The following is a 22,543-nucleotide window of genomic DNA, read 5'->3' on the forward strand; positions in this document are numbered from 1 at the left end:
AGTCATAAATAGATCCATTAGACTCATATTTATTATTTTCTTTGCAGGTATTAGTCGTAAATGCACAAGGCGACATCACCCGAGTCAGCACACGCAGCAGCAAGGACGTGGTGATGAAGGGGACGCTGAGTCAGTTCTTCAAACTGGGCCAAGAGGGAAAATACCGAGTTTATCACAACCAGTACAGCTCCAATACTGTGGCCCTCAACAAACACCAGCACAGAGAGGTAAACATCAGAACTGTTTGTGTTTAATGGCAAATATCTCAGAAATATTTTCTCTTGTGGCAAACCTTTTTCCTATTACAAAGTAATCACTCTGATTGGCAATAATAAGTATGAGTGCTATTCTGGGATAGGGTGGAAATCCTAGATGAGGCTTTACATCCCAGGCTAAGTTTTGATAATATTTTGAAGAAATCCTAAATATTGGAAAATGACCCTTTGCTAAGCCTATGAAACAGACACTTTTCAATCTTATGTGAGCAATCGTAACTATGCATGGGAAGCCGGTCGAGCTTTCAGTAGAGACTAGTGTGCCAAGCCTTGAGCTTACAGGACCTGTAAACCTGATAGCCAATACTCCAAAGGTTTAGAGCGATGGCGTTAAATTTTCACTTTCTCAGAGTCGAAAAACCAACAGATGGAAGAACAGTGAGCAGAAGTAGCAGTGAAGTTTAGCTAGCAATGTGCTAACCTTAAACACATAAAAGCTAACTAAACATTAGCTTAAAATGTAATGAAATATTGACTTGTACCAGCTGTGCATGAACATTGTTGTCTCACTTTATTTTTGTCCTGGCTGGGTCACATATTTCTCTCTGAACCTGACCTGAGCCTGAGACAGTATTAACTGAGCCCAACAGTAAACCCGAGCTGTCTTTGCAAAGTCATCTTATTTATTTGTATGTAAGTTGCTCAGATAAACATAATGAAAAGTGTGATCAGCTGTTCTGTACACATGTTAAGTTGCACTATTTAGGCTGCGTTTAACATGTAAACAACACTTATCTTCCTGTTAACTCTCATTTAGCCTGTTAATACATTAGCTTCTGCCATACAAAAACAAATAACATCCTCCAAAGAAAACACTAACAAACCATTACAACTAATAGTTAACCAGTAGTCTGTTAATGTCATAAACCGCATGAAATGAAATTTCAAATTCAAAATTCATTTAAATTTCAAATGAAATTTTAGTCTTGCCATGGATTGTCTTATATTAGTCCTCATGAGCTGATTAACTCAGTTATTACTGCTGTTAATTTAACTAGCCATCATGTAGGAAGTGTTGTGTTCTGCTTGTTGATTGCTCTTCCTGTGGCCAAAGTTACATTCACAGCTGCTGCTTCAAGCTTATATAGCCAGAAACCCCTGAGCACATACATCTAGCTTTCAGGAGGTGAGAATGTGCTTTCGCCATCAGCTCATAAGATCCACATCGTTCTGCATGATGTGATTCTGCGTTGAATATTGTTCCACTTCATCTGAGAATTGGCCACAATTAAATTTTCCTTGTCTTCTAAGTCCACTGCGACTTTCTGAACAGGCTCAGTTCCATGATCATCCTGGCCAGCTGCTGCTTCAGTGTTTATGTTGCTCAGCTGTCTGCAGTCCAGCTGGTTTTGGCTTCATTATTTCCTGCATTGATGATTAGATCTTTGATTTTCCTGCATAGTTTTTAGTAGTTTTAAACATCACTGAAGATGAATTTTGCCTGACATTAATTTCGATTACATGAATATTCGCTACCTGAATTAACCATGTGCTGCTTTACATGTATTATCCACAGGTAAATATCAGCTTAAGCAATACTCTATCAACAAATGATAGAATGTCTGCAAAAACCTTGTGAAAGCTACATTCATGATGTCTACTTCTCTCTGATGTTTTAAAACTATTTTTTCGATAGATTTAATCATAGTTCCTTTAAAATACTCTAAAGGAAACGGGATCAGTTGTTCTTACAAGGACTAATTTGTCTTCTGATTAGGACCATGACAAGAGGCGGCACCTCTCCCATAAGTTCTGCATGACACCAGCAGGGGAATTCAAGTGGAACGGGTCAATTTATGGCTCCAAGGTTTTGACCATCTCTACACTGAGACTCACCATCATCCAGCTAGAGAATAACATCCCAGCACCGTTCATGCACCCAAACTGGGCCTCTCACAGGTACAGAGCAGGTCAAACACTCTGAGATGTTTAAAATGGTTTTAAATGCATACAAAATGGGTTTAGCTCGTCAGTCCTGTTACCTTTATAGCCATTCAATCATTAAATCACCTTATATAGAAATAAGTAACAGTTTAGATATTTTTACTGAGCTTAAAAGAGCCATGAAAAGACTAAGAACTTCAGCTTAGATTTTGTCTAAATTTTAAGCACCCGTAGGTATTTTTTAAACATGTTTAATGTTTGTTTTGTAGGACAAACTGGATCAAAGCAGTTCAGATGTGTAGCAAAGCCCGAGAGTTTGCGCTGGCTTTGGCCATCCTGGAGTGTGCCATCAAACCTGTGGCCATGCTGCCTGTCTGGAAGGACTCACTGGGCCACACCAGGTACACACAATGTTTATGTACGGGGTGTGCGGGTGTTAACGAGCATACTGAATCCATAAATCTGTAAACATATAATTTCTGAAACTCACAAACACAAAATAATCACTGAGATCCCTGTAGCTGTGTAGTTTAAATGTGAAACATTCAAATACATCTAAAAGGTAAAAAGCCAAACAAGCATTGAGTGCGTGTACACAGGAGATGTGTGGTCAGAGGAGATCATTACTGAATCAGATCAAAAGGCCCACCCTTGCTGTGAGGCATAATATTTATACTGCAAGTCCACTACCAGTACCACCCACCTCTGCTGCTACTACTGCTTCAACACAACAACGGCCCTTTAAGGAGGAGACTGTCTAACATTTCACAGGATATTCCTGTGTGAAACTGAACTTTGAGCTCCAAAAGTCAGAGAGAGGAGTGGATAGGGAGTCATTTTTGTTGCAAAACTCAGCAGCACATTGTACCATTTTGAGAGCATGGCTTCTAGATTTTGGGCTCAGATTCCTCTTCAAATTTCTTGGTTGTGATTAGATTTTCTCTGTTTGTGCTCAAAGTTTCTGCTTGCTCTCAAATCTTAAGTTGCTTACGATAAATTTCCTACGCCCATGCCTAAGCCATTCTTCTGTTGTTCAGGTTACTTATCTATTGGTGCTAAAAATAATCATTTCCATGATGCATTGTGGTATGGATGTGGATCATCCTGCACTGATGCAGAGATCATAATTGATGTGGATGGACACTAGTGTATTTCCCCCCTGCAGCTGGACCTACTGTAAATACTCAGAGAATCTGTTTCCCTTCCAAACAGGCTGCTTTAAAAGATTTCAACAGCAGTTTGTTTTAAGTGGCCCAGCTTTTCCTGTCTTCAGGATTGCACTAGTCACACGTTACTACTCAACCAGTCAACTCCTGCGTTACGATGAGGCTGATTGCAAATCTAGCAATACTCGGGGAGTCTGCAGAGTTCTGTCTGTTACCTTCGACGTTGATGTGTTTTGTTGCTCTGATTGGTCTGTAAAGATGTGACAGACAGAACATTCACCCAATCACCCTCTGAGTTTTTTTTCAAAGGCTCTGCCCTTTCCCAAACCCTGTCTATGGGAGGTTTTCCAGATGGATGTGTGACACAAATCCATCTGGAGTGTCAGGTTATAACACTGATGTATAAGGAAGATCAGGGAGAATTAGACATTATAAAGTACATGTTTTAATCTAGGGTGAATGGGCTTCTTAATGTTCGTTATGTTCATTTCCTCAGTTGAACATTTAAAACCACCATGCCTTGTATGTTTCAGTGCCATGCTTTTGGGACCAGGTGTTTGGCATAAAGTCATCTCATACATGAGATTCCTAACAAGCAACAACTTTTCAATCTTCACTGTGCATTATATACTAAACACAAATTTTGGCTGGTTTTATTGATTGCCAGATTAAAACAATATGTTTCCAGGTTAAACCGCATGACTTCCATTGAACGAGAGGAAAAGGAGAAAGTCAAGAAGAGGGAGAAGAAGCTGGAGGATGAAGAGACGCTGCAACAGGCAACCTGGGTCAAATATACTTTTCCAATTAAACACCAGGTAAGGGCTCCCAACATTTGTTTTTTAACATGTATGGATGAATATATTAATGCATGCTGTTTCTTTTTCCCTGTTTTCCTGATTTGTTCTCTTCTTTCTTGTTTTGGATGAAGGTGTGGAAGCAGAAAGGAGAGGAGTATCGTGTTACGGGTTATGGTGGTTGGAGTTGGGTCAGCAAGACTTATGTGCAGAGATTTGTCCCCAGGCTTCCTGGCAACACCAACGCCAACTATCGAAAAGAACTAGAAGGTCTGTAGAGGGAATCTGTGGGTTGGAAATAGGATCAATAATAATTTTGTATTTAGGCTTTCCTAATTTGATTATTTTTGTTCTGATGGTAAATTGTTTTGTGTTCAGCGATGTCAACCATATGATTCTCTGTGATGGGTGGTATCAGTCAAGCCCCTTCTTTGGTTGTTCATGGATATCAGTTTGTTTGAGTGGCATTGATCAGAAAGCTAAACTAAGAATTTGAATAATTAGAATTTTTGTGTATTTATAGAAAGGCTGTCAAATGATTAGAATTTTTCATTATGATTTAAACAGTTTTGTTTCATTTTTTATTTTTCTACTGTCTTATACCAAGGGTAATTGACTTCTTGTTTGGATAAAAACCTGCTTTTTATTTTGAAAGAAAATAAGGAAATCTGGGGAAGCTTCAGATTATTCCATGAACTTAACAGTGGTAAAAGGAACTACTTCTAGATTGTAAAGGTAAATTAGGTAAAAGAAAAAGGTGAATGCTTTAGAAAACATGGACTGTACTTGCACACTGAGTTGTCTGTGAGTTTTCAAAGTGAAATGAGACATTAGGGAGCATAGTGGACTTAATTTACATCACACTGTGGCTGCAGAGAGATGTTACAGTGGTTTAACCAAAGTGTGCTTAAAGGGGCAATAAAGCATGCCATTTATCACCAGTAGAAAATTTTATCCACCTAATATGGACCTCAATTAATCAAAATCAATGCACTAACTTTGATAGCCCCAGGTTACTAAGCTTTGCTGCAGAAGAGCTGCATTGTTTAGAACAATTTCTTGATGCCGTAAAAAAGTGAAGGCTGCACAATAATTATTTCTAACTTTACTTCATAAAGTTTTTCTTTTTTTCTAAAAGAAATATACTGATTGATGGTGAAAACTGAAAGCTTTGGGTGCTTTTAAACTAATCTGTCCAATGATCTCTTGTCTTCTCATTTCCAAAGATGCTAAACTTGGAAAGAAATGCAGCCTTCTAGACTTGAGCTGTCGGCCCAGCATAGCTGCACCAGAAGCAGAGGAAGCCGCAGTCTTCAATAGTGAGGAAAAGGATGAAGAAACTTTAAAGCTTTCCAGGCCTGAAGGGGATCATCTGACGTCTGTTGAAGATTTGGAGTCCAATGAGAGGACGGAGAAGGAAAAGAAAGACTGGACAGGTGTTGAGGAGAAGTCTGAGGAACTGTTGGTGGAAGAATCACCTGAAAAGATGGAGGTGGACCCCAAAGACACTCCATTAGATGAAGAGCAAAGTACGACAGAGTGTGGTTAAGTCTTAAACAGCATCGTTGATTTTTGCTTTATTTTGAACTAGGGCTGAACGTTTTTGAAACAAATATTTGTAATTATGATCATTTTGACTTAAATTGTAATTTTGATGTGAATTATTGTATTGAAGGAAATTTTCATTTTGATGCCATTCTCATTTTGATTAAGAAAAAACATTTACAGGAAAGGGAAATAAGGATTTTTTTGTAAACTATTCTAAACAAATTCACTCTTGAATGTTTGGATGATGCATAGAGCATGACATCTCTACTGCAAAAAGATTCATTAACCTGTAATTTGACAATTACCCCAGGTTAAAGAAATATTGCACCTTCTGCCCAGCCTTATCATGAACCTATAATAAAAAGCATTTAGTTTTCTTATCTTCAATCATTTGATGACAGATTTTGTAAATGGGATGTATGGCATTTAATTTTTATGCCACTGCAGACTTGACATTCTGTGTGATGCTTTTCCAGGGTCCAGTGCTGAGGAGGGAAGGGCCACCATGAAGGAGGACCCTGCAGAGGAAACCTCGCGACCCTTCAACTACGATGTCGTGGATGTCAGCAAAGGCTTCCTCACACGCATCGCCTACAAGAAGAAGGTCAAATCCTCTAAGCTGGACGGCCTGCTTGAGCGACGGGTGAAGCAGCACGCCATTGAAGAGAGGCAGAGGCCGCAGGTGTCTGCATCCAACTCTCTGACCCCTTTAACAGCTTCCCCTTTTTCAACCCCGGCGATGAGCACTCCTGTTCGACCGCGGTCACCTCTCAGACCTCACAATCTCACACAGAAACAGCTTGGCGAAGCTGTGAAAGTGACAGAGAATCCCTTAACAACACAAACTGCAGGGCCAGAGGAGGTTGGCGAACGGCTGGTAGGAGAAGAGGAGAGTCAGTCTGAACTCTCTAAAACTACTGATGAGAATACCACTCCTCTATCTTCTCTTCCTTCTACTGCTCTGGGCTTTACACCAAAAGACAGTAGCAATACAGGTACAGGTAAACATTTGGCGTCAACACAGGGGTTGGAGGCAGACTTGGTAGAAAGGACTACTGGGCCAAAAGAAACAAATTCACTGCAAGAGGGGATTAAACAGGCTGATGTAATGGAAACAAATGCAGGGGGGAATCACAGCTCTTTAGAGCAGAAATCAGCTGTGGTATCATCAGATGATACCAGTGCTGCACATACTGAAAACACCAGGTTAAAACTGGAGCCTTTAAGGACTTCAACAGGTGTTCTTGACCAAAAAAAGAATCCGAACACATCCAAACTTCAGCAAAACCAAGAAACTCTTAGTGCAGAGGAAAATGGGATGGGGCCAGAGGAGAACCAAGGTATAACAGACGGTGTTAGCACTCATGAGCCTGCTTCTCCTCTCCTACAGGTAAATGGTAATGATGACCTGAAGAGTGAAAGCACTCTGAGCAACTCTGTAGTGAGCTCAAACAATGGCATGCTTATTCACAGCTCTCAGCTCAAAGTGAACAATTTCGATAAAGCTGAAGACAAAGGGCTGGATGCTTCAGTGAATGACAGCCTGCAGCAGAAGCCTTTAGTGAACGGGGATGTAGCTCGTGTGAATGATTGTACAGAGGTCAAAGAACGGACTCTTGAGAGCAAGATACTGCTATCAGACCAGGACTACAAACCTCCAGTGAAGGTGCTGAGGCTGCAGAACAACATAGAAGCACTTGGAGAGAATACACAGGACACTCGAAAGCTCGACAGCACTTCACCATCCAAACCCAGTTCTGTGGTCAAAATCATCAGAATGGCGCCGTCTCCTATACCCTCACCAGAGGAATCTAGCCTTAGTGATGACTTTGCAGAGGAGAACAGTAACAGCGGGACCACAAAACCACCAAAGACCATCATCACCCAGGTGACAACGACCTCCACAACCACCACAACAGTTGTCTCCACCAAGATGAGGATGGCTGAGGTGGCGTTGGATCTACCAGGGGGGACAAGGATGACTGAGAGCAGCGCTGTATCCACTCTCACCACCATGACTAAAACAACAGTGACCAAAACCTGCTCCTCTGATGGGCAGTCAAACGATAGCCAGAGTGAAACAGTGACACATGAAGAGAAGCTATCAACCTCTGTCAGTAAGTCAGCAACTGATATCAGGGGAGAAACCCTGGTGTCAAGTGTCACAGAGGATTATTCGTCTACAAAAGGCCGCGTCCACCTCCTAAAGTTCTCCCGCACTAAGAAGACACGCTCAGACACTGCTCTACCCTCTTACCGCAAGTTTGTCACCAAAAGCAAACGCAAGAGTATTTTTGTGCTGCCGCATGATGACCTGAGGGTGCTGGGGAGGAGAGGTGGTTTCCGCGAGGTGCCTATTTTTAACTACAACGCCAAACCGGCATTGGATATTTGGCCTTACCCTTCACCCAGGCCCACGTTTGGCATCACCTGGAGGTGAGTTTAGGTTCTCTGTACTTCTCTCATCCACATAAAAAAAACAGAAATTCTGTACAGTTTTCATCCTTCTTGTCAGAAGCCCTTCCAGTGAAAGGAGTCCTCTTCATACTCGTTTTATTATTGGTCATATTTACAGAAAAAAAATTCCCTGGAAAAGTGGCTTTTACTTTTCTTTGTTGGTATCTTTCGTTTATATTTGATCAGTCTTGGGCATTTATTTGTTTATTGATATATCCATATTTTTAACACATAAATGATGCCTTAGAAACAGTTTCAGTCTTAAAAAGTCTTTCTCTGGACTTTTGGAAATTAGGGCCTTAAAAAGTCTGGTTGTTACCAGTGTGAGGTCTTGAATTTTAGACAGCACTTTGACTAAGGCACATTTTCATCCAATCTGAGAGAGGAGTCTTCAGTGTTAGAGAGATATTAGCGAAATTTTTCAAGAAAGGAAGAAGAAATGTGATCAACCACAATGAAGACGGGTCGTTACTGAAGGCTGCCCCCGAAAACACCAGAGAAAACGATGGCAGCAACATGACAGCTGTACAGTAAGCTTTACAACGTTTCCCATCCATTACATTCATACTCACTCCCTCATGTCTGGATCTCGTTTCCTCTGTAGAGCACCAGCCTCCTTATTCTAAATTGATGCTTAGGGCCATGGCTAAGTCTGACATTTAAGAGAAACTAGCATCACCTTGACAAATCACCATCTTAGCGCAGTGTAGCAAAGCTCCAATGTACTGCCAGATATGCCCATAGACCGATTAATAAGCACAGTATATTAATAATTGAACGTCAAAAACAAGAGAAAGCCTCTGAAATGCAAAACCAGTCATTGATGACAGTTTTTGAGGTTTTTCAACTTAAAGGTGGATCAGATTTTAAGTAACAAAACGAACTTGTGTTAATGCAGCGTTGTCAAGAGATGAAACCTCTTAATTGTGATTAATCTCACAACTTTTATAGTTAACATAGTGTGAAAATTAATATTAATTGTGATTGATCACGCCATTTTTATCTGTTCTAATTGTACCATACAGGAATATTGTTCTCAAGATTTAAATACCTTTATCAACAAAAGTGGGCAAAAATGCTTTCTTTATGCAAATGTTTGTTCATGGCAACAACCCAAAACGATGACGGATAATGTCAAAAGAAACTTCTAGATTAAGTTCAAAGACACTGAATGCTCAAAAAATATGCTGTGAGCATAACATGATAAACTCAGCCCCAATAAGCCACAACAGATAGAGATACTGACCTTAATGTAACATTTTTGGATAATACCACAAAGTTACATCCAGCCTCAGACTTCTAAGGGTTAACTCCTCTGTTGTTCTCAGCAGCTCAACACATAGGAAAGGTTCTCATGCAGACAAGAGAGCCTTTTAGTATTTTACTTACAAAAATGGCTCTCTAAGAAAGTTCATGAGTGCAGTCGTTGGCTGGAATTAATTCTCCAGCAACCTCTGTTGTAAACAATCCAGCATGGCTTGCTTTTGGCTAGGGGCTAGCCCTTTGCATTGGTGGTGAGCTTGGCCAGTGAATGGTATGGGGTATTTAAGGCTCTACAATCTCCAGGTAACTCGGTTCACGACAGTAGTAAGAACAAATATCTTAAGTTTTATCTAGCATTATCTTAAAGCTGAACTTGCCATTCAAAAGTTTCTGTCCTTTATCCACGTGTGCTCACATGCTACCAACATCACTAAGACACCACTTCCTGATCCCAAAAAACCACGTGATGGGTCGAGGGTCATAAAAAACGCAAGTGCATTTATTGCATGACAAAAAAATATAGTGGCGAGTAACATGCTAATCCCCTATTTTGTAGAAATCTGTATTTTATTCTAATTCATACTGGACTTTATGTCAGATTGGCTTCAAATAGTCTATTTTTTAAGCATTAAAGCAGAAAAGAGAATTCTTTCATGTGATTTGTGTTCAAAATGAAACTACTTATTTTTAAATAACCGTGTTAAAAACAACACTTTAACACAGACAAACTAGGATGTGTCAGCAAAGTGTAAGTGACTTTTAACATTGTGTGCAGGGGAAAAGGCAAACAAACAAGAAGAATAAAAAGAGAAAATGATGCAATAACAGAGAATGTGTAACATACTTCAAGGAAAAACTATAAAAGATTAAAATTTACTGTGAGAACATGTTCTCAATGCTGCCTCGCATCTTTGTTGATCTTTGTAAACTCAGACACATAAAACAGAAAATTACATTACACAAATGTGATTTTTTTTTTTTTTTTTTTACTATATATTTTTCCAAAGTATTTTATTATTAATTCCATGACAAGATATTGTGTTATGTCTTCTTACTCCCTTTAATAAAATCTTCTTGATGTCAGCACTTAAATTTACTTTTAATTGAATTATAAGGGTTGTGTTGTTCCCTTATTAAAAAATGACAATTTCAGGGTGAATTATTTCAAATGAGGCCTATTCAAGAGACAACCATGTGCTGTCATGTCTATATCAGTGGATGAACACAGGAGACTTTAAAGGCTGGCTCTGTAGATATCAAGTCCTGCTGAACTCTTGTTCATTACATCTTTTCTTTTCTGCGGCTTTGGCTCAGAGTGTCGCAGTGGCTCTGGACCCGATGTGACACCAATACTTCTGGAGATTTTGACGGGACCTCAGAGTTTAGATGAGTCCGTGATTCATTTTGCGGGCTGAGACGTGTCAGGATGTTCCCTCTGTTCACTGACCCAGCCCTGGAACCCAGGGATGTTTTACTGTCTGTGGTTACATATGGGAGAGGGAGAATCTACCAGACCTGACGCACACAGCCGAGTGACGATCGTGTTTTTGTGAATGTTCAAGATGTCTTAAATGACCGGGTACTTTGTGCCAAGTTCATTGTAAAAAGCAGCAGCCCCAGCCATAGTGATTCACAGAGGAAATATTTCTTTTAAGGACGTTATTTATGATGGATCACATCCAGTCAAATAATTATACACTCTGAATACTGCACTACATTCAAAAAAGATTATTAAATTAAAGTGGACCAAATCAAATATGCAGAAGCTTCCAATTTGAACTTTGTGAATTAAAATGTTTTTTTCCTGCCTGAGGCAGAAAAATACATTATCCCATACAGAGATTTATTAAAGTTAACTGGTAGTTTATGTGTTTGTTCTGTGGAAATAAGAGGGCAGCTGTATCCACAGAAAACTCAACACTATCACTTATCTGGGATGTTTTTTTTTTCTGCAAGACTAGTTAACTTAAACTAAGCTAGTTGACTGAAACTACAACAAAAATAGGCCTAACAAAAATTGAAAACTAACAAAACCTGTATTGTGTGCTCACAAAAGTAGCTAAAATACATTAGGGACAAAATTTTCTGAATTTTAGCCTTTGTTATTAGCTGACAAGCTGATACTTTATGATTTGTCTCAGTTATGGTCATTTACAGTTTGGTTGAGCTTGCTCATTCTTTAACTTTTTTTAATTTATTTATTTAAAGGGACAACTGGACACTTTAATGTTATATTATAACCTTGGTTGATACTCTGCAATGTGTAAATGTACATCAAGGATTGTCGTGATCAATGCCTAGTACCAGCATACTTTTGTATTTACTTCACATGATTGAAGCTTTCACCTTTGGTTATGTTGCAGGTATCGCCTGCAGACGGTGAAGTCTCTGGCCGGTGTGAGTTTGATGCTGAGGCTCCTGTGGGCCTGTCTGAGATGGGATGATATGGCTGTCAAACCATCTGCTGCTGTAGGCACCACACGTACAGGTATAAGCCTCCCCATCCCCTCCAAACTTTCTCCACTAACAGACTTCCTTTCCTCTGTGAGTGTGGGAAATACTGTATCATACTCTATATAAGGTTAGATATCAAGGGTGCAATTACATGTTATATTTTCGGAGACACAGAAGTTTCTTTCTTTGATTTTAATTTAAGTCTTTTATTTTTTACACTCATATTCAACCTTATTGTGAAAATAAGTGTGGTTGTTTCAACAAAATCCACAACCTGGTTGGAGCTTGTCCAAGGCTGTAGAAATTCTTTGATTCAGTGTCTTATTAGTTTCTAGGATGGTGTATTAGGGCTGCTCTTAAAAAAGGATTGTTTCTGCTAAAAAAAAAAAAAATATATATATATATATACATATTTATACATATATATATATATGTTTTTTTTTGTATATGTATATGTATATATATATGTATATGTATATATATATGTATATGTATATATATATATATGTATGTATGTATATGTATGTATGTATGTATGTATGTATATGTATGTATGTATGTATGTATGTATGTATGTATGTATGTATGTATGTTCTCGAGTTTAAAAAGTCATTAATTACAAAGAACCAAAAATGAAGCATGTGACGTTAGTTCAGGCTGGACACGGAGTTGAGCACTGCCATATAATCCAAATCAGCTGATCTCAATCAAGCCCTCATCAGCTAACGGCCACCTGATTTGCTCTTAGCATGCTATTGGCTAATTGCACACATGCTGTCATATTCAAACTGCTCTAGCCTAGCTATGCTTTGCTGCTCTCTCTGCAAGCTGCTTTTTGCAACCCTCCTCCACCCCAGCTACTCCTTTATATCTGACTTAATCATTGCTATTCTGTTGTCATTGCTCTGGGTTTATTGCTGCATCTCTCCCTGCATGAGGCTTTCCTTGTAGGAACAACAGCCGTAACATTTATGGTTTCTGCTTGATGCTTTCCACAAAGGCTTGTGGAAGGGCAGGGGAATCCTAGAACAGCTACACCACCAAATATGAATAACAGTACTAAGAGCAAATTAATAACTGCTAATAAAGTAAAAAAACGAATGTATACTTGCAAATCATGTGTTTTTCTTGACAAAGTGGTCCTGACTGATCGGAAAATTCTTTGAGATTATAAAGTTAAAAACGCTGATTTTGAGAAAGGAAATAATACCAGATGAAACCATTTCACTTGATCAAGTCCTAAAAGTGAGAGCCAGATCAAATTTTACTTTTTAGTGGAACTGAGCTATCGGAATCCTCGCATTATCATTGTCATCTGCACTTAGAAGAGCGGTTTTGTTATGTAGGGCTATCCACCAACCCCTGTTTTTCAGTCTGGATTCTGACAATTTTTTTTATTTTATAATGTTTAAAATTTTCTGACTCAACGAACTTGAAATGTTTGAGTTTTTATTTTTCAAAATTTACAAATTCATAAAAATATGATAAAATTCAGAGTTTGGTTTCTCATACATTTGTGACTTTATAATCTCAAAAATTTCACTAAAAACACGTTCAGAGTGGCCCTAATATGCTGTCAGAGGTTTCTGCCCATACTGGGTTCCCAAAAACATGACCACCAGTAAAAGACCCCGCCATCATTTTTTTTTTTTGGTGTCATTGTTTTTGTGTTGGAGTGCATTTCCTCCATCTTTCCGGGCTCTCCTCCTCGTCACCGTACCAATCCAGCCCTATCCCCACTCATTGCTACAGAGACATCAGACACTGAAATCACCACCACTGAGATCATCAAGCGCCGTGACGTGGGACCATATGGTATCCGCTCCGAGTACTGCATCCGCAAAATCATCTGCCCACTTGGGGTGCCTGAGACTCCAAAAGGTTTGATTTACTTTTTGTTTCCTGGTTTTTCCTTTTGTCCCTTTATTCTATCAATCCTTTACTATTACAGTTCTAAGAAGAACACCGATATAACACTAATCATCCTACAGAATTTATTCACTCTTAATGTGTCTGATATGCAGAGTATTTTCAAGCATTTCTTCTGCTTTAAATGTTTTAATCTTTCCCCAAACCCAGAGACCCACACTCCTCAGAGGAAGGGGCTGCGCTCCAGTGCCTTGCGTCCTAAGAAGCCTGAGCCTGCCAAGCAGACGGGCCCTGTGGTGATTGAGACCTGGGTGGCTGAGGAGGAGCTGGACCTCTGGGAGATCAGAGCCTTCTCAGAAAGGTCAGAGGTTCAGGCATGTCATGCACAAATGATCTGTAAACATGTCAAAGTGAGGCAGGTATGACTGCGGTGTTAGGTGTAACAACATTTACCATTTAGGTATAGTTTTACTGCCTTGGATGAGGTTAAGCATTTTCCTAGTTCTGTTTTATTGTTGTATATTTCAAGATGTTTACTTGATTATTTTTTTTAAGCTTGAGTGGCATTTTCTGCTTTCACAGGGTGGAGAAAGAGAAAGCCCAGGCAGCAGAGCAGGCAAAGGTGAGTATTGTTTAGTGAGGTCACCTTTCCACATTTTCAATTTCTACATTTTATTAATCCATCATACAAGACAGATTTTTAAAAATGTTTTAACTGAAGCTTATAACTTTCGTCTGCTGGAAGAAAAAGCTGAGATTTACACGCATCATCTTGTTTGATTAAAAACTGGACATAATACTGTAATTTTGTAGCTGCAGTCTCTCAAGCCTTCAAACATGTCATTATTTGTTTTCATATTCATATTCTGACTGACTTAATTGCCATTTCAGAAACGTCTGGAGCAGAAACCAGGTTCAGTCAATGCCACACCAACAGGAACTCCATCAACTCCTGCTGCCACGCCCAAAGTCATTGTGGGTTCACTGTCAGGCCAGGGCACCCCCACCACCAAGGTGGTGCTGTCTACAAAGATGGGCACCCCTGTCACATTCCAGCAGAACAAAAACTTCCAGCAGTCGTTCGCCACCTGGGTCAAACAGGGTCAGAGCACACAAGGTAAAGAGTTACAAGCCAACAGCCAGTTTGTGCTGGTTTGCCTGTTCCTCCTAAAGGTTTTAAAAAATGTTTACTTTAAAGTGTAACTGGTCCGAATGATGTGGCTGATGAGGGACAGCAGGAAGGACGCCAGAATTGTGTTCATGCACATTGTTTTGCATATTAAAATCTGCTTTGTGGGATGCAAAGAAAATGTTGTTGTTTAATAACAATAAAAACATTTTTTAATCTTTTTAAAATTTATTTATTAGGAGCAGGTAATGAGACTACTGTGGCCACATCGGGCGGAAACACTTTCCAGATTACTGGAACCTCAGTAGGTGGAAAGGTGGTGACCACCAAGCTGCCGCTACCAGCCAACAGCAAGATCGTCACAGTCAACGTGCCAACTTCACAAGGAGGTAAGGCAGGTTTTATTAACTCACAGCTCAGAGGCAGACGGAGGGAAAAGATTACTTATTTTCAGTTTGGACATTTCTTCACTCCGTCCACCGCAGTTTTGGGATGTATGTATATTTATGTTTTCATTCCTTCTGCTCAGACCCACAGCTGAGACATTTTAAGGAGCCAAATTAGTTCTGGCTCATTAATTGGATACTATTGTAAGCACTATGGTGGGCTAACCATGCACACGGTGCTCTGAAAGAGCTCAGACTGTCTTCACTCATTACAATGTTTATTGCCACACACCACTGGCCTTAATATTTTGAAGTTGACAAATTAGATATGAATTAAAACACTCCTCTGTTCTTCATCGCCACTGTCATTCAGCCAAGTACATAAGTTGACCAAGATTTTTAATGGCCCACAACTTAGAGAAGCAACAAGACACAAGTTTTATTTGGTCTCTGAATCATTTGCAGACCTGTCACAGTTAGTTTTACCCTGGTCCTAACAAAGACATGGGTTTCCATACATCCAAATTAGGAATGCATGCAGTGTTGTCTGCATGGTATTGGTAGACACTGGCCAAAAATTCACTAATCAGTATTGGCAGATGTGAAAATTTCTGCCAATATTTACAAACCATATATTGGCTATATAAGCTGAAACTAAATATGAATATGTAAATAAATATGTAAATATCATCTGTATATATGAAAAAGTTTATGCTCTTTCAAGCAGAACCACCAGACTAATATCAGATGAAGATTTTTTGTTTGTTCATCCTCATTCCATAAACTGTAAGGTGCATTTTAAGATTGAAATGCAGTTTTCAGTATCTGTATCAGTATAAGCTTAGTTAAATTTGTAAATATTGGATATCGGATATCATAAATATCATGCATCCCTATTCTCAATGAGTATGTGTAGTGTTAAGGGGATGTTTGTCATGCTAAACTCTGCTGGCCTCCTCAGTTTTGCACAACATTTGTATTGATTTTGGCCTAATGTTAATTTTTTTAGCCAGTAACTTTAGTGTAAGTGTTTCCTTTCTTTTCTCAAGTTATTGAGCAGGCAGACTAAGCAGATAAAGCAAATAAGAAGGGGTGAACTTATTTGGAAAAGTTAGTAGCCAAACAGATAGATATTTCACTCATGAGTCAGATTAGTCCAACAGTGGACTTTTAAGAAGAGTAGACATATGGACAATAAACAAAACTGATACTGGATACTGGCTGGGCAAGGAAGAAAGAGGAAGGGACATTTTTGATTGATAATTTCATACTAACTCAATGAAGTCTAACTTGGTGGTTAGCTTCTTGTTTCTCTGTGGTTTACCACAACACATTTTGGACATGTACTCCCCAGCCATTCACTGTCTCTAGTGCCAATCATTGTGGTAACACCTCATGAATCAGCTGTTTGGTTTTCCTTGGAACGTTATGTCTGCTGTTGTCCCATTGTCATGGCAACCTAAAAGAAAAGTTTTATTTTGGTAAGATGATTTGGTGGATGGTCAGCTTGTGTAGTCTGAGGCTCTAAATCCAGACCAAGGATCAGGCTTGTACTTCCTTAATTTAGCTGCATTTGAACTTTTCAAATGTCAGTACTGGCGCTGGGATAAAACTTTGGTCATGTCACATCAGAGGATGTTGCATTGTGAGACATTGATTCCGTCAGGAGAGATGCTCCACTGAAAAGTGGCTTAGTAAAAATCAAACCCAAAAAAAATAGTTAATTGAAAACATGCACTATGCAATAAATGCATTTTTAAAAAATTCAGTGTGAAAGTTCAAGCGGGAAATATGCTTCTGTGCAAATACAAAACACAGGCTCAAAGAGTGTGATTTTAGGATTTTTCTTAGGTGCATCAAATAAAAAATGTAGAAGCTGATGAGGAATTTATGTCTAAACTAGGGACATCAAATATTAAGATTTTGACTGCAGTTTAATCACAGTATAATCACAGTAATCACAAATTTAATCCCACTTTCTGTAGTTAATTACTAATCATCATTAAATCTCAAAATCACCCTTTTTTTTTGGAAACGGTTTATGTTTTATTTTGCAATTTGTGTGCCTTCTTTAACTAAGAGTAACAGACTTCCTGTTTAAAAACAGACCTGCTTCTATTTTAAAAGAGAAAATAAGAAACTTCATATAGAAGTTAGAAGTTTATTACATGAATTACATGAACCCCAGAAAAAGGAAATTGTTATGGATTGAGAAGGAAAAAGTGAACAGAGTAAATATTTGATTGATAACATGTGGTGCAGATGACCTTTGTCTTGTCCGAAGAGCTGTCTGTTGCATTACTGTGGCTGCAGAGAAATGTTGTGGTGGCTTTACCAAAGTGTGCTTAAAAAACACAATAAAGCATGCAATTAATTGTATTGTTACAAGCAACAAAAAAAAACCCACATCTTGGTGTTAAGGAAAAATATCCTTAAATGCAGCCGACTTTTTATAGAGCTTTGCAATGACAAGTTAAAAAGAACAAAATTCACTAAGTCTCCAAAGAAAGTGACTTTTCCTGCCTTTGAAGTTGCCTCGAAGGAGAAACTTAAGTTCAGGTGGAGTGTAACCATTTAATGGACGTGTATTTATCCAGCATGACTGTTGGACGCCCTGTTTGTTTTGGAAGGCCTTAAGGAAGTCAGGCAGGAAAACAAGTTTACGCTTAGGTCTGCTTCACAGACAGGTAGCCCTCTATAGTGAGATTCCATGTTTCTTTTTTTCCCCTCTCGTCTTTTTGAATGAAAGTGTAGGAGTCCCAACTCCCCCACCTCCAAACAGCCAGGCCATAGAAAAGCGTGTTTGATGTGTGTGACCAGAACAGCTACTCCCTTGCTCCTACGACTGGCTTCAACGTCCCTGTTTGAAGAGGGAAACCCTTGATGTATAGGTTTACCTGCTCGGTTTGTGGTTAGAAACCCACAGCAAGAAGGCAGAGGTGGAGAGGGAAGAAAAAAGTGCAACACTCATGGTTTCCATTTCTGCCACTGGCTTCACGTGAGCTCGTTAAGGCACACAGCCTGGTGGACAAACATGAAACACTTCCTTTGTCAGATTAAAGTTCAAAACTAGGATCTGATTCATGTATAATTTATGAGAAGGGTTCAGGTATGTTGGGGGAAACCCAACTAAGCTTTCAGTGAGCCTTTGAAGATTTTGTTTACCTGCTCAACTAATATTTACCATCACTGTGATCAAAAGCTGACCATCAAGCATGGAGAGAGGACTGCAAATAATGCATTAATTGTGTCAGTGAGGGACGTCTGCACGACTGCTCTCTTGTACATGCAAGCATACAAGCACAGCTGCACATCAGCACCCAAAGATTTTAGTAGGTGGATGCATTTGGTGTTCATCTCTATCATCTATGAAATTAAAAGGTATCTTATACACGTCTCTTGTTTTCTCATACCTCTCTCTTCTCATTAACTTTCATCTGTTCTCTCTTTATCTCTGTTTCTCTGTAGGTGTGGTTCAGCAGAAAGTGTTGGGTATCATCCCGTCGAGCACAGCAGGCGGTGCCCAGACCTACACCACATTCCAGCCCCGCACAACCACACTCAACATCAGGCCAAATACACCAGGATCCCAGCAGCAGGTATGTCTGCCCCTCCCTGGTACTAACTAGGACTGGGTGTTACCTACAGCCTCACAGTACAAAGGCCATGATACGATCGCTATACACATTGATTTTACATAATAGACAAGTACTACATACAAAGCATAAAAGCTTCGCTTGTAATTTTCTGATTCTGTTCAAAGGTTGAGGGAAAATTTTGACTGAACAGAGTCATTCGGCACAAACTGGCGTGCTGTTTAACTCCTGACTCTCCGGTGTTTAAAGAAACCCAAAATAATCCAGTGTCTTTGCATTCAGTCTTGCTGGCAAAATTCATTGCCTTGAGTTCTTTTTGTTAAATGTGAAAAAGGCTGTCCATCACACAGAAGGATTTTATAAATATATTACATTAAATCTTCCCCCTGTATGCCCAGGACCTTATCTTGATTTATTTTATTCCCTGATTTTTCAACATTAAAATAAGAATTAAGAAACTGAATGGATAACATCTTCATTAAAACCTGTCTGTTAAGGTTCTGGCTGCTGGTGCTCAGATCCGTCCAGGAATGACAGTAATCCGAACACCAATACAGCAGACAGGACCAATGGGAAAAACCATACTACGTACTCCTGTCATGGTCCAGCAAGGTAACATAGTCCTCTTGTTGCACAAAACCCTCCCTCTCACAGAATATCCCAATGTTTTTCATCTCTATCTTGGTCATGCTGGCATTATTGTCTACATCTCTGTAATTCACACTTTTCTGTTCCAGGTCAGGGTGGGCAGCAAGTAGTGACGCAGATCATTCGTGGTCAGGCTGTTTCCACAGCAATATCCGGTGCCAGCCCTGTTGCCACAGTCACAGGTCAGGGGTCAGCCAGCCCCACCACAGCCGGGCAGACTGCAGGTCAAACACCGCCTGGCACCCCACGAGCACAGGGACAAGGCCAGGTTAAGCTCACCCTGGCACAGCTTACCCAGCTCACACAGGTTAGAGAGAGAGCCAAAACAAGACAGCAAGACCTACAATTAATAAACTGTTCCTTTATGTTTTCTTTATTTACTTGTTTTTGAATTTTTAGTTATGTAAGTTAAGAGATAAGGGTGTTGGTTTAGTCTTAATTCGGTCATTGGATATGACTTTCCCCCTGCAGGATTTTTCATTTATAGCAGTAAGAGGTCAGGAGAACAATATCACATTGATTATGGGCCAAAAATGTGATAATATTAACTCTTAATATTTTCATTTTCAGCACTACTAAAAGAGATTGCTGATTAAATGACCTGATGTACAGTCCTACTTCATTTTAAGGGAGTTAAGTAATTATCAAGACCCAACAATGTTAAATGAGTAAAACTGTTGATCATGTAGAAAAAGAAAATATATTATTGTCTTTGTCTGTAATTAAGGTGAATGAGGCTCTGTCTTCATTTGAATATGGAGGGATATTTTAAGACTTATATTCCATTTCTTGTTTATACCTTTGTATTAATATTGAATTTCCCTCAGGATAAATAAAATATCTATCTATTAATTGGTCAGTCGACCGGCCAAGTTATGAGCTGTAAGAATGTTTAAAAAAACATGTATTTTTGGAAATAATAGAAAAAATACTTACACATTCATCTTCGTAATAGAAGAGACTGTACCTTGTGTTTCACTCTAATGATATTTTTCTTCTCTTCTTTACCTCCCGTAGAAGCAGCAGGCAGCAACAGGGGTGGAGCGGCAGGCTGGTGTCGGTGGTACCCAACAGGCTTTGACGGTGATGGTTCAGGGTCAGGGCCAGACCACTGGTCAGCTGCAAGTCATACCTCAAGGCGTCACTGTCATCCCAGGACCTGGTCAGCAGCTCATGCAGGCAGCACTGCCAAATGGCCAAGTTCAGCGCTTCCTGTTTACCCCCTTGGCCTCGGCAGCCACGCCCACATCAAGCACAGGTATGGAGAAACAAGCAGCTAGGCATTTTAAAGCAGATTATTTGATTGATCTGGCTGTGCACCAGCTGTAAGGTAAAAAATCAAAACAACTGTAAAGTTTGGTCTAATCGATTTGTTTTCTTTAACTTCGTTTTTTAAATTAAAAATCAAAAACTAAAGATGACTAAAGACTATAGATGGCTTTGGCTTGACTTCTACTAGGACACATTCACCATCCTCATCTTTCCCTGCTGATTTTTCTCCAGCCACCCAGCCGAACTCAGCCTCCACCAAAGCCCCAGCCCAGCCTGCCCAGCAAGCTGCAGCACCCATCCAGGCAGGCGCCAGCCCCTTGGCCACCACCAGCACCCCCTCAGCAGCCACCCCACAGGGCCAGTTACCCCCTCAGACACAGGCTCACATGCCCATCCAGTCCCCAACGTCACTGCAGGTGAAAACGCATGGAGGTACCGCCCAGCTGCAGCTACAGCAGTCTCCACAGCTCATCAGCATGTCTGGTCTACAACAACAGGTGAAAAAAAAAAAACACACACATCATGTACGATATGATTAAGCTTAATATACCCAACCTCCCAAAACAGATGAAGTTTAGATGATCTCAAAAAATTGGCAAAATGACTCTTATACAGTAAAATCTGGAATATAGGTTGTCCCAGTACAAAAGCTGCAGTCTGGTTTTGAAATATCCCAATGGGGAGAAAGGTTTAAACTTTCCTCCTGGGTGAGGATTTCCATGCTGTTCAGCATAGTTTTCCACTTTTATCATTGTGTGGAGTTTGCACATCTAGTAGGTATAATACGATAGCTTAGCAGCTCTCAGCCTGCAGTGTTGACACAGACTTACTAGTACATTAGTAATTTGCTCTGCCCTCATTCCCCGATCACCTGTTGTCCTTACTGAAGGGTGTTTTCAGACAAACTAGTGATCCACAAGGTTTATTTACGTAACAGTATACACCCCATTTTCTTACAAGTCCCTGTGAAGAAAATCTGAAAATTATGTCTGAACACAGTAGATACGGAGAAATAAAGTTGATGTAAACCTGTGTAAATACAAAGATTTATGTGGGACTGAATTCTGAATTTTGACTGTCAAAGTTTTTCATTATTTCGGGGCATGGTTTGTTTTGGGCAGTGACCTAACTCTACAATGATATAAAGCACTGATTATATTTTTACAGTCTGTTGTTAGCCAATGACTTAGCCTTCACTGAAAATGAGCAGCCAGCTGAATGCTGTGTTGTTTTTGTTCAGTGTGAGGTCAGAGTGGGTGATATGGAAAAACAGATTGCACAATTTTTTTTCATGGCTGAATCACAGTCTCAATTTTATCATGATTCTTTCTCATTCTGATTTTCAAGTCTAATTTTTCAGTTACTGACCCAAAAATCCCAACCCTATTTCCCACATCATTTTCAAATTCATCAAAAATGTAAACTCTGTAAAGTGCGGCTAATACACCAAATTTAACAATAATTAAATGTAAACTGTTAAACCCAGGTCACTCATATTTAATTGATTTATATATAGGCATTCACATGGGTGCCTGTCACGAAGCAGATAGTGTGAGGTCATTAAATAAAAGCTGTACTGAAGGATCTGTGGTTACATATTTCTATCTTCTGTGTTGTGTCTGTAGGTTTTGGCTCAGCTGCAGGCCCAGCAGGCCGGAGGCTCTCTGCCACAACACATCAAACTTCAACTTCCAATCCAGATACAACAGACTGGGACCACCTCAGCTCAGGGAGGACAGGTAGTGCAGCAGTGTTAATTTTGTCGACTAAAACTATGACTGAAACTACTCGTCGACAGC

At 39.7% G+C, this 22,543-nt stretch overlaps 1 protein-coding gene across 6 annotated transcripts in view; it reads left to right on the forward strand.

The window, feature by feature from the left end:
- LOC121509041 (nucleosome-remodeling factor subunit BPTF-like) overlaps positions 1-22,543 on the forward strand; it is a 68,782-nt gene that overhangs the window by 23,365 nt on the left and 22,874 nt on the right. For 5 of the 6 annotated variants that reach the window (XM_041786234.1, XM_041786237.1, XM_041786239.1 and 2 more), the window contains 19 exons: positions 48-227; positions 1,993-2,174; positions 2,429-2,560; positions 4,014-4,143; positions 4,257-4,392; positions 5,349-5,666; positions 6,147-8,106; positions 11,754-11,878; positions 13,597-13,725; positions 13,924-14,074; positions 14,296-14,335; positions 14,605-14,830; positions 15,082-15,231; positions 18,697-18,827; positions 19,322-19,436; positions 19,562-19,779; positions 20,490-20,730; positions 20,976-21,241; positions 22,370-22,483. In XM_041786234.1, the coding sequence (XP_041642168.1) occupies positions 48-227; positions 1,993-2,174; positions 2,429-2,560; positions 4,014-4,143; positions 4,257-4,392; positions 5,349-5,666; positions 6,147-8,106; positions 11,754-11,878; positions 13,597-13,725; positions 13,924-14,074; positions 14,296-14,335; positions 14,605-14,830; positions 15,082-15,231; positions 18,697-18,827; positions 19,322-19,436; positions 19,562-19,779; positions 20,490-20,730; positions 20,976-21,241; positions 22,370-22,483 (4,944 nt within the window). The remainder of the gene's footprint in view (positions 1-47; positions 228-1,992; positions 2,175-2,428; positions 2,561-4,013; positions 4,144-4,256; positions 4,393-5,348; positions 5,667-6,146; positions 8,107-11,753; positions 11,879-13,596; positions 13,726-13,923; positions 14,075-14,295; positions 14,336-14,604; positions 14,831-15,081; positions 15,232-18,696; positions 18,828-19,321; positions 19,437-19,561; positions 19,780-20,489; positions 20,731-20,975; positions 21,242-22,369; positions 22,484-22,543) is intronic. The other variant, XM_041786235.1, reaches the window with a different exon arrangement.

The sequence above is a fragment of the Cheilinus undulatus genome, linkage group 4 (assembly GCF_018320785.1).
Source record: "Cheilinus undulatus linkage group 4, ASM1832078v1, whole genome shotgun sequence".
Classification (NCBI taxonomy): Eukaryota; Metazoa; Chordata; class Actinopteri; order Labriformes; family Labridae; genus Cheilinus; species Cheilinus undulatus.